Genomic DNA, 15,224 nt, shown 5'->3' on the forward strand with positions numbered 1-15,224 from the left:
GCGACACGTATGTTTATTTCTGCTGGGAATTACCGCTTTTTAAAGGCTGATGGGGCTGCAGAAGTGTCACCACACCACAAACACATGTTTAGACAGTTTTTATTGCAAAAGAAACCCACAAAGACATGACAGGAGTGTGGCTAACTGTTTGGTTTCAAAGCCTGCCACCACAAAAAAAGAAGAAAAAAAAATCTGTGGCGAGAATTATCATTAATTGTTATAACCATGTAGAGAAATGTAGAGTGAAGGGTGCACAAGGCAATTTGAGAATGGACCATTATTATATTTTAATAGCATCAGTTTCTTTGTGGGCATATTAAACACTACATAGTTATTCAGTACTGCAGTATTTTCTTCTATATTGGTGCCTCTGAGTGTCTCGACAGAGAAGGATAGTAATAAATGTCTGAGTGCTGTCATGCAGGGCGATGCATCAGCATTCTTGTCATACATGTAGGAAATCCTGCATTAGTCTGCAATTGTTCATGTTTCTCTATTTCATTCCTCATTTCTTCTTCTCTTCATCCTTTTTGCCGTCTGGCTTGTTTCCCGTCTGGGAGGCCAGGGAACCCATGGCGTTGCGGATGGCCTCGTTGTTGGGGTCGACACCCGGCAGGTTCTCCAAGACGCTCTGAAGGAACTCTGGGTCTTGCATCACGTCATAGTCATCTTCCTCCTGTTCAGTTAAGATACAGCATATATTATACACAGCTGCTATATGGAAGTTTGATTCTGCCACTAAAATTAAAAATGCACTGAATGTGATGTTTTGCAGGGAAACCACAGGTCCTGACATATATTCAGATGCTACTTTTACACATTCCACTTAAACCCCTGAATGATGTCACAGGACCAAAAAGGACCCGAAAGGATTAATTACCAGCCCCACAGAATATCTACAGAGGTCCTGTGTTGTTTTGGTGGGATGAGAATGATTGGGCGTTGGTCCTTAGCAGAGCTTTGCAGACAGTTATCTACATGTTGTAGCTGTGCACTCTCACCAGGGGGCAGTGTCAATGATATGTATGACAGCTAGTCTGTGGGCCACTGTTTCACTATCTATTTCATAGCGTCATCACCACCAGGCTGCCCGCTGCTGGTTATTTGAAGCTTTTTGTGCAGTCACAGATCTACAGAAACTGATAGAAGCACAGGCATTTCACTTCACACACTGTCAGGATGTGGTTTTAATGTTGTGGCTCATCGGTGACCACTGTATGTATGGTTTTAGCACCATTTTGTCACCTAGAACTTTGCCAGCTCATCTAGTCTGCATGTTGTCTTATCATCTGAAGAACAGTTTGCCACGATGACACCATGCTCATACAAATGAACACCATTTAAAATAGCAAACTATTCAAAAAGACACAGGAAATACAATTTGATGCTTAAAGATGCTGAGTACATTCAGGTCCATCTCACTATTGTTAAACTTGATAGATGGATATTTATTACTGAAAGGCAAGTGCCTCCTTATATTTAATATCTGCTAGATTGAACCCCGACTATTCAGAAACAAGCTACTTTCTTATGAAATCATTCCTCCTTCAGGTTATTAATTTAATACGTTTTATTCGTATCGAGTCTTTGAAAGGGCTCCAGCTGTTACGTCAGTTCACATTATGTGTGCTGGAATAACTCGAAATATTTCCTTCCTTTATTACTTTATGAAAAGTCCACAAAGCATGATGATTTCACATCCAACACTCAAAAATAACAGTTGCTCAATTTAAATCATTACGATGACTCACCTTGGCTGATTCAGCTGTGTCCATGGGGGCTCCTGTGTCCATTTCACCATACTCTGTTCACAAATAAGAGGATAGTTATGCTTTATGTTCAATAATAATAATAATAATAATAATAATAATAATAATAATGGATTGCATTTATATAACGCTTTTCGGAACCCCTCAAAGCGCTTTACAATACCACTATTCATTCACTCTCACATTCATACGAGTTAAAACAAATACACTGATCATAAGTGGAAGTTACCTCCTCCAGCAAGAGACATCTGCATGGCGTAGGCTATCTGCTCCTCCTCGGTCATGCTGCTGAAGTCAGGAAGCACTGCTGCACCACTCTCAGGCTGAGATACTGACATCTTCAGTAAAGCCTCCTCTGATTCTGCGTTTAAAAAGAACACTTGGTTAAATTCTAATGTACTGTAATAATTTTTATCTCAAAGGTGAAAATAACGATCTGTGAATTCTGCAGTCACCATCTGCGCTGGGTGTGGGCACGCCTGCCTCGGCCGCAGAAGCGGCAGCAGCTCTGCGGGCCTCTTCCTCCTGCCTCTGTCGCTGCTCCTCCATTGATACACGCAGGGCCTAAAGCAGGGGCAGCACGGTGAGATAAAAAGGCACAGGATGGACTTAGTCCACAGGACAGGAACAAGAAAGTCACTTTTTAAAATTTGTGGCAAAGCCACAGAGTACTTGAAATATGACTGAAGTCATGTAAAAGAATGAGTACTCTGTTTCATGTATCTGGCACAAGGGCAAGATATAGATATAAGAAAGGAAACTGTGGAGATAGTCGTCAAGTTGTTATGCAGGAAATAGTTTAAAACAACCTGCTTTTATTAACCTTAGACACGCAAGTTTCCAAAAGAGGCAGCATCGAAAATAACACCATTAATAATTTATTTCCTAAATAAACAAATGAACTAGTGTAGAAGAGCTGTCCTTTACATTTTTGGCCTCATGATTATCAGCTTTTATAAAGATGATGTCATTGATATTAAAAGTCACACATTCCTTTACTGCCATTTTAAAGACTGCTTTGGAGCGTCACACCCATTCTCTACACGTCCATCAGTTGTGCCAATAGCCACATCTGTTCTCTAGTTATGGAAGACCAAATTATTATCAAATATGAATAAGGTTCTCCTGCTGGTGTGTGTTATGGTCTTTGTATTTACAGTGGTAGTGGGAAATAAACTCCCCAGTGTTGCTCACAAGCAGCAGTAGCTCTGTCAGCATAGGCAGGCTTTGAGTTGAGTATCTGAAAGGATTTTTAATTTTCTCCTTTTCCATGCAACTATTTTGGCACATAATATACCACATTATCAGCTTCTCAACCCACCTCCCTATATTGCTTACCAAGGCTAGCTCTGGATCAGCACTGGGATCCACCCCAAACTCAAAGTCGCTTGCACCGAGACCCATCATAGAGCCTCCTTCCCCGGCCAGGATGGGAGAGGACAGCAGAGCATCAGCCAGACTGGGTCCTGGAGGGACTGTGACCAGGTGGGAGCCCGTCCCCTCCTTCCCATTTAGAGTATTTATAAAAGCAGTCAGCTTCTCTGTGTTCGCCTCCTGAACAAATAGTTGGAGACAGTTTGTTTAGATATAGAAGCACCAGATATGGAAATGAAAACAAAACAATACAAAAAAAAAAAGAAAAATGTTGGTAGGCTTTAATGCATCTCGTTTTATAGCTCTGATATGGAAGATTATCCAACAATGTCTCACCTCCTCTCCAAAGTTAATAATATCCACATTCACTTTCTCCTTTTTCAAGCGCTTTGCCATCTTCACAAGCTGAAGAATCGGTAGATTAGGACAACAGCAGGCGGAGAAATATGCACAAACACATGAGTGCGCAGACAGCAGGAGACATTACACCTTTTGCATATAATGTGTAGTTAAAGAACATTTAACAAAAGGTCCTCACATCTTTTTCATTATCCTCCACAGGACTCCCAACAAAGGCAATGATCCTCATCTTGTGGTTTTTTCCTTGTCTGTGCTTTAGGGCCAGCTAAAGAGGGAAAGGATAAAATTATGGATCATAAACTGCCATAAACTGTTTTGTTTTTTTTTGTTTGTTTTGTTTTTAACCAGTTACTGCAGTTTACAGGTTACACACATGAGCGACTCGGATGCCTGTGCAGAAGCAAATCTTTCCTCTGGGCTGGACAGCGTGGAGTTTGGACAGGATACGGCCAGTATCCGGAGTCAGTGTGGTCAGGACTTCACAGTTACTGCAAGAAAACATACAAAAACCCAGGAGTCAACACCTTCAGTTGTTACCTTAACAGGTAATTAAATCTGACACACAATTTAATACACAACACTGTCAAATGAGTTTGTGCCAATTCCAAATAATCCCAGTAAAGTACACATTTAACAAATTAACAATTGGTTAATATTAATATTAAAATACTAAATATTAATTAGAATTAGCTCTGTCAAAGCAGTGTGGTGTACTAAAGAGCAGCTTTCATAAATAGCAGGTCAGACTGGTGGTTAAAGGAAGTGCTCCTCATTTAGAAACCATATGGTTTGATCGTTTTGATGTTGTGCAAATGTCTGTTTACATTAACCACGGGTTGGAAAAGAGCTAGCACAGCTCATGTAACACCTGCTTATCTTTTGTAAAAATGCTTATGGTTAACCAGCAAACAGTATTAAACCTCAGACCCAGCAGCAACAGGCCAGAGGTCTGAGCTATGAAGTAGGATTTTGTGTTATCCAGGTAACATCGGGGTTTTCAGTACTACAAAGATGGACCACTTACTTACTGGGTAACTTATGAGATGAGATAGCCTTTATTTGTCAGTTGCAGGTCTTTTGCCCACAACCGAGATGACAGACCTTGCCGACCGTACATACAATACAAACATCACATTGGGGAGACAGGTCAGGCCAGGTAGCGAGGAAAAAAAAACATTGAAATGCACAGATATCAACACACCATAACACAATAAACACAGACAGCAACATGGGAAAGTGTTCCAGTGTGTACATCTGATCTGGGACCGCTGCAATCTTTCTACTGCGCCTCCAGCTGACCCAATGTCCACATCATGGGGGAGGTAAGCGTTGGAGGTGGCGTTGGATCCGGGGTAGGGAGGGTGATGCGTTGGTGAGTGCTTATCAGTATATGTATGTGTGTGCGTGTCCATAGTTCAGCTGAGACAGTGTCCTTCGCCCTGCCAGGCTAAGTAAACAGTCTTCCAGCCAACCCAGGTGGCCTTGTAGGGAATGGGAAGGAACAGACTCAACACAGTCGTTATCAGGGAGTTGTTGTTCGGCTCCAGCCTTGAGCTGGCGCCAAAGGGGTAGCCGGGTTATGATGGAGAATTTCAAGCTGTTTTTTAACACTCCGACACTGGTCTCTCAGTCTCCCGTTAATAGCTGCGAGCTTCTCCGTGATGTTATTAGCCGTCGATTTTGTGGTCTTGTCACTCTTTTTGCTCACCTAGCAGATTCTGAGACCTCACGACCGCAGCCAACTGATCCGAGGTGTAATCCAGCTCCGCCCAGAGATGTTGTTCTGAGTTGATTCTTTCCTGATGTAATCCAACATACATACGCTCAAAGGTGTTATTCTGAGCATTCACTGCAGTCGTAAGTGCCTCCAAGCTCTTAACCATGCTGCCTTCAGTGAGCCCTTTCTGAGAAGTCGCACCTGTTGTTCCAATCCCAGCGGGCAGCCTTGTGGGGGTTTGAACAGCCGGTTCCGCTCTCTTAATTCTCCGATAAGCCAGGGCCAAGCCAGCTCCGATCAGCAAGAACCCTGTTATCATGGTTCCGAATATGTAGATATCTTCAGCGTCCTCGATCGACAGTCCCGCCAGGCACACGATCCTCTGCCACCCGTCCATCATGTATCCGGCAGGGAAAGTCCCTCCAGGGCACTCGGGTTCTCCCAAGCCCAGACTTCTCGTTGTTAAAGTGTGTCAATAGCAAATCTTCTGCAAATCTAACCTGCTCCGGAGTAGGTCGGGTTCAAGATTAAAGAACAACAAGTATAAATCATCACCACTACTCCAGAAAATAGCATCAGCATTCCTGGAAGATCGTTGGACTTCTTTACACAGATTGTGTAAGGGCCTTAAGTTTTTTTTTTAATAGCATCTAAAGTCTAAATCAGCCAGTCTGTTGCCAGTACACTTATCAATAACTGTGATAGGTCAGACGCTGCCAAAAACCACTCTTGCGTTAACTTATGGAGAGAATAACACTCTTCGTGTGACCTCTTATCCTGACTGTTAGGATAAGTGAATCCAGATAACGGAAATCTACCCTGGGTATGTTCAACTTGTTTTGTACAGGCCTTAGCTGTCACAGCCTCTACACAAAGACAACAAATGCACTTCTTTATTTAGAAGGAAGTCATTGCACTGCATCCTCTGAAGACAGCCATCATCAGTAACCATGTACGATTTAATGAAGTGTTATGACTTTAGCCACATAATTGTTTAATGAAGAGAGAACGGCTTACTTTGCCATAGTGATGAGGCCCACGTTGTTTTCTGGATTGCTGCGTGTTTTGGAGTGGCAGACAATGTTGACAGCATCCTGCTGAGCCTGTAGCCTCGTTGGCAGGAAGTCTCCATTTCTCATGTACTCGCTGTTGTCCACACTGAAGAGGAAACAGCACTTTAATGTGTACTCCATCACAAAGCTTAAGAGTTAGTAAGCGTTCACGTAATTCATTATCAGCCATAACCTACATTGGCCGAATGGGTAATATAATATATTCACCGGGAGAAGCAATAAACAAAAGTTTAGCCGCTATAAAGCGTAACAGGGTAAAAACAGTCACAGCTAGCACGGCTTGCTAACGTTAGCGAGAGGTGACTCTACATATGCCGCTGGAAAACAATCAAGTAACCGCTGGTGTCAGTTAATAATTTAGGCAGAAAACACCAAACTGTAACCAGCGACATTCTGGAAATTAAGTCTCGTGGCTTGCAGGTAAATAAAGACTTTAATAAGACCTCAAATCAAGGCTAACTTTAGCTACAATGACTCAGCCGGTCGATATTGCGTTAGCCGGCCCACAATCAACTGTGCATTATCAGCCTGGCTGGCAGCGACATTTACCCCATATGCAGCTCGGTGAGCCCCCTTATAAAGTAACTTACTGGTACACCTCCATATGAACCGCTAACGGGTTTATAAACACACACAAAAATACATTTGTAGAGTTCTTACCAGACCATAGTACTTTCAAGCACCATTTTGGAAACTTCTTGTTGCTTTCTGTCGTAATCCAACAAGCTCACAGATTATTGGACGACGGTTGAACAAAGCGAAATATGATTGGGCAAGTCTTGTCTCCTTCAGGTTGTAGAGAGCTAGAGAGTATAATTAGAGCTGGTCTTTACTATTTAGAAGTTCTTTGGGGAGGGGGAACTGGTTTAATAAGAATTAAACTAGTTCATACAGGTTTACCCCCGAAACATTTTCTTCGTCAAACCATTTATAGGCTTTGTCTTCAGTAATAACCTATAGATTAACTCATTTATCACCCCCGAATCATCTTTTCTTTTCGGCTGGTGCCTTTAGGGGTCGCCATCATCTATTCCTTGCATCTGTCACACCAGTCTTCTGCATGTCCTCATTCACTACATTTATGAATCTCTTCTGAGGTCTTCCTCTTTCCCTCCAAATTCAGCGTCTTTTGTCCAGTATATCCGCTGTCCCTCCTCTACATATCCGAAATATCACAGCCTTGCCTCTCTAACCTTGTCTCCAAATCGCTCGATCCAGCTGTCCCGCATATGTATTCATTTTTAATCTTGTCCCTTCTGGTCACTGCTAATGAAACTTTTAACATCTTTAGATATGTCAGCTCTAATTTCAGCTCCATCTTTGCCAGCAACTCCAAATCATACATCATAGCAGGTCCCACAATCTTGCAAACCTTCAAGTTCCTTCTTGCTGCTCTCCTTCTTTCACAAATCAGTCTTTATACTCAGTTCTACCCACGCCACCCTGCCTGCACTCTCTTCATCTCTCTTGTGCACTCACCTTCACTGTAGCGTCCCTCTCATTCACAGTCATGTTTAATAATCTGAACGAATACAATTATTTCCCAACTGGCCACCACAGCAGATGAATCCACATGTTTATTCTAAACAGTTCAGAGTAGGAAAAAAATACAGGATGATTTAAAACAGTTACAGCAGGAGGCTTTAAAAAAAAAAGTTTCATGTCTTCAATTCAGGTTTGCCATGCTGGAGCAAGCAATTTTCAATCCACCACAATTACAAATAAACATTAGAGAGACCAGAGTAATACATACATTATATAACGCTGTAATAAATAGGGCTACGTGTGCATCTGTTTGGAACCATTAAGACTTTTATTGTCGGGACAGGGCATCACCTCAGAGTTTGGTTTAACAGACAAGTGAATTAAATAATCTACAAATGCGGTTTGCCTTTATATAATTCCTCCTGGTGGGAAAATTGTCAACTGGTTTAAATTATTGCACAGTTTTTTCACTGAAATATGCGGTGTAAACAAAAAAGCATCCCTTAAGTTACAGTTTTCTTATATCCTTATATGCAGCTCAGCATTTTTAGACATCAAATACTTGGGAAGTATTTGCAGTTTAACATGAGCCAAACATAACGCCAAGTTAAGACATTGTACATGAGAGTAAAAACATTTTGTTTTGTGTTTTACAGTAAATACAAAGTCTACACATCTCTGTTAATATGCCAGGTTTTTGTGATATATAAAAAAAAAAAAAAAAAAAATTTGATTGTTTTTCCATCTTCAGTGCGACCTATAACTACACAGTTTAACTAAAACATAAACTGAAAACATAAGTGTTGACAACCTCGGATAACTGCAATCAAATTTATGTTAAGTAGTCTGCACACACCTGCCATCTTTTGATCAAAATCACATATAATTCAGATGTTCTAGTGAGATGTTCCTGATATTTACATAGCTGCATCTTAAAGTCATAGCCATTATTGTCAAATGAATGACATTATTGAAAGGTATCAATCAGGAGAGGGCATTAAATGTACCACAAAACACAGTGAAGACAGTCATGAACACGTGGAGAATATTTGGCAGTGGGACTGCAAAGACTGGACATCACTCTAAAATTTATGAAGAGACCAGAAGAAATGTGGTCATCTGGCAAGTAGTCTTCATGAGTCTGGGCTATGTGGTAGGGTAGGGTGGTAAAACAGAAGCCTTTTCTCACTTCCAAACATCCAAGCCTGGCTACATTTTTCAGCATTTTTCTACAGGTTGACCTAAAGGGGGCTGTGCAGAGGAGACACCCTCACAGTCTGTTAGATTTGGAGTGCTTTTTGCAAAGAAGAAAGTTGAGATGTACTCCCCCTAAAAGACTTCTGTATGCTCCAACAAACTATAAGTTTTAGTTCCACTGTACAGGTTATAGATCGCATTAAAAGGTGGAAAAAAAAACCCTGCAAATATCTTGGTATAATTTTACGTTAACATCAGCAAATCCTGGCATTTTAACAGAGGTGTGTAAGCTCTTTATCTCCACTGTAGCTTATGAAAAGGTAGGCTAGCGTCCACCTTTACACATCAGGCAGTCATCACCATTTAACTAATGAAAAAATAGCAGTTAAACCATAATAGGTACCCCTCAGTTTTCAGTCTCACTACTCTTAGCTTTACCTAACAAAATCAACACCACCGGCTCTGTTAACCCTGGATTTACAGGTCCTGCTGAGAGGTTTACAATCATAAGACAACATCAACAGATCAATATCAGAATTTAATAAGAGGTCGAGGGAAATGCTAAAGCCTGTGGGAAATTGCACCAACAAGTTATATTAAGATTGTAATAAATATAGACAAAAAATATTAGTAGCAATTGGGAAATGCTGAATGCATGAGTAAAAAGCGAATGGACAGGAATGCATAATGATAAAATAACCAAAGACAGCACATCATAAATCAGTTAGAAAGTATATAGAAGTCGTCATATATAGTTGCAGTTTTATTTAGTTTGCTTCTGGCAGCAAATAAATGTAAATAGTGGAAAAGAAAATGCAGTACCACCAATGATTATAGTTCAGATATTCAGCAGCCAAAGCTCCTACCAACTCTATATTACTCACTTTCTTTTTTTTTGCACATCCTGCCCTTGTTTTCAGTGGCCACAAAGACCGAAAACAACAATAACACTTAAGTAGGTCCAACTATTCCACCACACATTTTGAAACGTTCATTTAGAAAAGTTTCCTGTGCTGTTAGATGTGAAAAATAAAATCACTTAAAAACTAACACAATCAATTAAAAACAAACACAAAAATCCCACACAAAGTACAGGTGACAGTCATGTCTGAATTTAGAAGTAGATGCTTTCTTTGCGCACGATGCACATCAGCAACTTGTAAACTGCTGCAGCTCCGCAACTCCATGACAGCGAGGGTTTGTTTCAGGTGTTACGCTGGTCAACGATGCTGTTCTTGTCACAAAAGCGCAACAGCATTATACCAACAGTGCACACTGTGCTGGTGTGCACTGTGTCCTGTGAAGCAGCACAAACACCCTCCAAATATATCACAAAGTTAAACACACAACTCTCTTAACACAGGATTTTCACAAAAGTTGAACTATATTGAGAGCTACTATTATAATCTAAATTGGAAAGGTCAGACTTACTGCAGGACAGCTAAAGGCCACATTAGCTTCAGCTAGGCGTAAACCACAGTGTTGAGAAAAAAAAAAAGAAAAGAAAAATAGGAGTCTATTATTCTGGAGAAAAACAAAACAAGGCAAATTACATGCAACAGTAATTTTTCATTTGTGCTGGCAGTATATATGTATATATATTAAAAAAAAAAACTTACTGCAACTTTACTAGTACAATATTAATTTCAATGTCCCAACTTATTACAAAAACATAGTGATTGTACCAGTTTGTACTAATGCCACAACATGCTCTTTGGTTACCTAAAGTGGTTAGGTTTAGTGTGATTCTCCTATTTCTGTTTTTCTTGCATATATAACACAAGCTTCTCTTTGCCGGTTTGGTCCGTGACACCGAAGCTGACTAACTCATTAGTTTTGCTACCGAGTACCAGTATCGGTCTCATTTGAATACAAGCCAGTCGTATAAAAAGAAAACATTTAAAATAACCTTCTGGCCTGAATATCACAGGTGATATTTAAGATTCACAGTCTGTAAAAGCACTCCAGGTCCACGGGAATACTTGGGTAAATAAAAAGCACAAGCTGAAGGTCTTTCGTCCTGCATGATTTGCATTCAGAGTAAGCTTTTAAAAATCAGAAGCTTACAATGCATGAATACAGTAATTTCTTTAAAAACTAAGACTTTATTTAAAACTCTGTTCTCAATCCTCATCATAAGGCTTTCCGTCAAAGCAGGTAGCACAAACACTACTCTAGACTTGGACCTTTGGGTGGGCGGCAGGCACACAGAAAAATCTGCATGAAGACGTGCTACAGCCATTTGGTCAAAAAAAAAAAGAAGAAGAAGAGAGAAGCAATAAAAATAAAATAAAATAATAATAATCCCAAAAAGGACAATGACGTATATAGCCAGGCCTGAATGAAGAATCTCAGTTCTTCAATAAGGCAACATTTCCACACTAAATGCTTAACTGAGCCAAAAATGATCATTGGTTGTGACTACAGGCACTTCTCCTATGGGTTTAATAATAGTGTTCAATAACTACAGCATTACCGTGTCTGCAGTTACTAGTGTTGCGACACAACCGCCCAGTTACATTATCATATTGTGCAAAAAAAACAAAGACAACAAACATTTCATATCCCTCTTGGTCCAGGAGATGCACTGCGTAATTTTTTTTTTGTAAGTTCTGGTACCTCAAATCATACCAAGGGAGTTATAAGATTTCAGGAAGGCTCAGAACATCCTTCAAGTCATTCTTTTTCCTCACATCTACACCTGCAAACCAAGTGAAAGAGTATTAGTTTTAAAAAAAGTTCAAATACGAGTAAATATTTTGATAGCAGAACCTGAGGTTTGAAATCAACTTACTGAGCAGCTGCTTACACACGGGACTACGTCGCTGAGTGAGATTGCTTCCTCAGCACCACTTTCTTCAAGAGTCCTAGACTGAGCCCTGAAAACAACAGGAGAGTCATGAGGATGCATTTGAACCTTAACACAGTACGAGGCACTGGTTGTGGAGGTGAAAATATTAACAGAATATACACTGCATTTTTTACAGAAAGCTTTATGAGCTAATTCGACGCTTGTTTCCATGCCTAGAATCCTGTGCTGCTTTGGGAAAATGTTGACTTTCCTGAAGTTCTGGTTAAGGCACATTTTTGTCTTCTGAGAAGGCCTCACTTCCAATCTGTGCATCAATGGGTCATTCATCTATTCCTAAGTTGATTTGCATTCCACTTTTCAAAGTGTTTCACAACTTGAACAAAAGCCACACATTAACCAAAGGATCACACGTTCATTCCAACATACACACTTCCATACACGCAAAAACAAAATACTGAAGAACACATCATGTGAAAGCTGACCTATCTAAAAAGGAGTTTAAAAATGTAGGCCTCTAATACAGCCTGAAAGAAGCACTGCATTTCGGATCACTTTAAATGGGAGAAGTAGAAGATTTCTTACTTCAGAGAAGGATATATAAAGTTCTGTTTTAGGTGAAACTAAGTGTTTCATCTTTAAAGACATTTTTGTTTGAATATGTTATTACTGTGTTGTTGTTGAACTTTGTTTTGTTTCTGGTATTTTGTCCAGCTCTTGTGGTGATTCAAATACACCAGCAGGTGTGTGCACTTTATATCCAAAGCAGAACATTTAGTAGATGATTACAAGTTACTTCTGGTACTACCATATTCAGTTAGTGTAATTAGACATTAATCAATGCATTCAGATAACACTGGTGTGTTGTAGGAAAATGTGTGTGTCTGTGTGTACTGTCATAAAAGTGACAGGTGGATCGTTAATACACAAACTATTACACTATATGTCCCCTCTTACCCCTTGGGGGTGCTGTCTTCCTCGTTTTGCTTGTTCGAAGATTCTCCCCGAGTGTTAGACTGAAGACGACTTGCTGGTAAAAATCTGGGGCTTCCCAAGGAGGAGATGGCAGTTTCAACAGCGCTAGCAACAGGGTTGCGTGGAGGAATGGTATCTGGGAGGAGGTCAGGACGACCTGCGAGCATAACTGGCGAGAGGAGACAAAAACGGTTTATTGCTGTGTTGAAAAAGAAGCATCTCCCATAGTGGTACATGTAAGAAGACTAAATGTTTGCAGCTGTCATGAAAAATATGAAACATAAATAGTTCCCCATAGAGAAGTTAAAGCTTCTGTGCTCTTTCATCCTCACTTTTGTCTGCTTCGCTGTCCTCTCTGGTGTCTGAACTGGCTTGATGTTGGAGCAAAGGACTCTGGGCGGTGCTGCTGCTGCTGGCTTGGGTCATCAGAGAAGGTCCAGAGCCAGCCACTCTTTTCACAGGACCGGCTACTGCACGGCGCTTCTTAGACGGGGAGGTCTTCACTAGATACGAGACAGAGAAACTTTGAGTCTGTGCAGTAACACTGGTGTGACAGAGTCATGTTCAGACGGAGACAACATAAACTTACATGCATTCTTTCTAAACACTGTGTTGCACATAAACTTCTGAAATCGCTCGGCATAGAAACCCGGTCTGTGCACTGATACAGTGTCCTGAAAAAAAGAAATAAAACAAGTTAAAATCTGTATTGTTAAATCATTGCAACCAAACTAGCTAGTACTAGTAAGGGTCCTTACCCCATCATGAACCAGAGCCTTCCAGGAGTGTTCAAGCTTCTTTGCCAATCTGAAAAAACACACACACACTCTGACTTGATGGTAAATGGTAACTAGACTGGTTCTTATATAGAACTTTTTCTACTCTAACTGCTCAATGCAGCTTGCCTCATTTACCCATTCGTCCAAGCACTACTTTTTCCCCCCTCTATGCTTTTCATAAAATTTAGATCCTCAAACAGAAGTATTTTCTTATCACACGCTCACTGTAGAAACATTTGAAAGTGCCCTTGTAGTTTTATCTGGATGCTGAAATCCTGTTTACTCATGTCATGTGAACTCTATTTTGGATGTTGGCCACACGTGTCCACAGTGGAACAAAGAAGATCATATTTTAGTCACCACAGGTGGCGTCATGGTTACATGTTGGCAGAGATTTTCCAGTATAGATAACGTTTATTTGCACAGTTTCTAAATAAAGTAACAAAGATTCATTGCCTCACTGACCGACCGTAGTCATTCTCTACTGTCCGCTCTGACCTTTAGTGTAAAACGTCAGGTTAGCTAACGAGACAGTGTACCGGGGTTTAACACTTGATACGGTCCCTGAACGCATTCTGAACAGACAAAGACGGAAGCTGCTGCTTTCCTGTTCATGTGCTTCTTTTGTTATGTGAGCTCAATGAGGACAATAAAGTGAATTATTACCTATAAGACTGAAGAATGTCAATAATACCGATGTACACCAGCAGCCTCTCGCCTTTCGAGTTTCGTGCAGGGATTCCTCCCGTTCTGCAAACAAAAACACCTTTAGTCTTCTGTAATTCTTCTCAGACAGAAACTGGTGGGACAAGCCTGCTCGATACGATCACAGACACTCCGTCACTCACCTGTCCTCGGTTTCCATGGATCCCATGTGTCCCACCTCTGCTTGAATGGCCTCTATAGCCGTGCTGTACAGAGCCTTTTGAACTTGACCCTTTGCCCCAGCCCCCGCCTCCTCGTTGGCCTGCTCCTGACAGGCCTGATCTACGTTATGAATTCCCACCAGAAGGCTGTAATCCATAATCTTGAAACTCTGCAGGAGCTGGATGGAAATTAAGGAACATGAGTACTATAAGATCAGGAGGACATTTAGAGGGAAGACATTTTACTGATTCTATCTAAACCAATTCCAACACTGTTATTATTCTGGTAGCCTCATGTTTTCACAGTTCTCACCAAGCAGTCTCTCTGGAGGGTCTTGCAAAGAGCATTGTACTTATCAGCGTCCAACGAGAGCCCTTCAGGCATGTCCTGGATGAAATCCAGGTCCTTATATGTGGGTACAGCCTTTTCTCTTTCTTTAGCCGAGGCTCGTCGCTTGTAGGTAGAGCCCTTTAGATCATACTTGAGGTGCATTCGTACTGCACTAGGAAGCAGATTATTCATGACTGCAATGCGGATGTTTTTACCAGCTGATTGGACGCAATACAGCCCATAAAACTTTGGTAATAAGGTCCGCTTGTTCTGGTTCAGGTTCTAAGGCAGAAAGAAAAATAGTAGGAGGAAGAAATATGGACAAAATGAAAAGAAACATCAGTATCAGCGTCACCAAAAGTTAAATGAATGGTTGACTTAAGTAAACTGATAAAAAAAGAAGGCAGATGTGCCAGAGCAAAAGTAAACTCAGTCAGTAACAAGCATGTCGAGTGCTTTAAATGAAAACCAGACTAACTAGTTGAGAGA

General features: G+C 40.8%; 2 protein-coding genes and 1 long non-coding RNA gene across 3 annotated transcripts in view; 1 reads left to right on the forward strand and 2 right to left on the reverse strand.

Annotated features, from left to right (window-relative positions):
- Positions 1–83: 83 nt before the first annotated feature.
- Positions 84–7,239, reverse strand: psmd4a (proteasome 26S subunit ubiquitin receptor, non-ATPase 4a). Its single transcript, XM_004549098.5, has 10 exons — positions 6,954–7,239; positions 6,238–6,378; positions 3,877–3,991; positions 3,682–3,768; positions 3,480–3,548; positions 3,108–3,323; positions 2,225–2,333; positions 1,999–2,130; positions 1,752–1,804; positions 84–676 (listed from the first exon to the last, which is right to left on the reverse strand). Exons 1-10 carry the CDS (start codon positions 6,977–6,979, stop codon positions 506–508), a joined length of 1,119 nt encoding a protein of 372 aa, XP_004549155.1. The 5' UTR covers positions 6,980–7,239; the 3' UTR covers positions 84–505.
- The window catches only part of LOC143414504 (uncharacterized), a 25,611-nt gene continuing 14,266 nt past the window's right edge, over positions 3,880–15,224 (forward strand). Inside the window, exon 1 of the long non-coding RNA XR_013095114.1 lies at positions 3,880–4,048. This is a non-coding gene — a long non-coding RNA (uncharacterized LOC143414504). The remainder of the gene's footprint in view (positions 4,049–15,224) is intronic.
- The window catches only part of LOC101479988 (phosphatidylinositol 4-phosphate 5-kinase type-1 alpha), a 15,633-nt gene continuing 8,261 nt past the window's right edge, over positions 7,853–15,224 (reverse strand). Inside the window, exons 8-16 of the mRNA XM_004549099.4 lie at positions 14,718–15,017; positions 14,387–14,583; positions 14,205–14,288; positions 13,518–13,566; positions 13,349–13,433; positions 13,092–13,262; positions 12,742–12,928; positions 11,770–11,854; positions 7,853–11,676 (exon numbers count right to left, since the gene is read on the reverse strand). Of these exons, the coding sequence (XP_004549156.1) occupies positions 11,671–11,676; positions 11,770–11,854; positions 12,742–12,928; positions 13,092–13,262; positions 13,349–13,433; positions 13,518–13,566; positions 14,205–14,288; positions 14,387–14,583; positions 14,718–15,017 (1,164 nt within the window). The 3' untranslated portion in view covers positions 7,853–11,670. The remainder of the gene's footprint in view (positions 11,677–11,769; positions 11,855–12,741; positions 12,929–13,091; positions 13,263–13,348; positions 13,434–13,517; positions 13,567–14,204; positions 14,289–14,386; positions 14,584–14,717; positions 15,018–15,224) is intronic.

The sequence above is a fragment of the Maylandia zebra genome, linkage group LG22 (genome assembly GCF_041146795.1).
Source record: "Maylandia zebra isolate NMK-2024a linkage group LG22, Mzebra_GT3a, whole genome shotgun sequence".
Taxonomy (NCBI): domain Eukaryota; kingdom Metazoa; phylum Chordata; class Actinopteri; order Cichliformes; family Cichlidae; genus Maylandia; species Maylandia zebra.

Bases quoted from the DNA above. Each gene is read 5' to 3' on its own strand.
- psmd4a (XM_004549098.5), bottom strand. From the start codon at position 6,979: ATGGTGCTTGAAAGTACTATGGTCTG. The intron at 3,324-3,479 runs GTGAGACATTGT...CTATTTGTTCAG, and splicing joins TTATTAACTTTGGAGAGGAG to GAGGCGAACACAGAGAAGCT. The intron at 677-1,751 runs GTGAGTCATCGT...TTAACTGAACAG, and splicing joins ACACAGCTGAATCAGCCAAG to GAGGAAGATGACTATGACGT.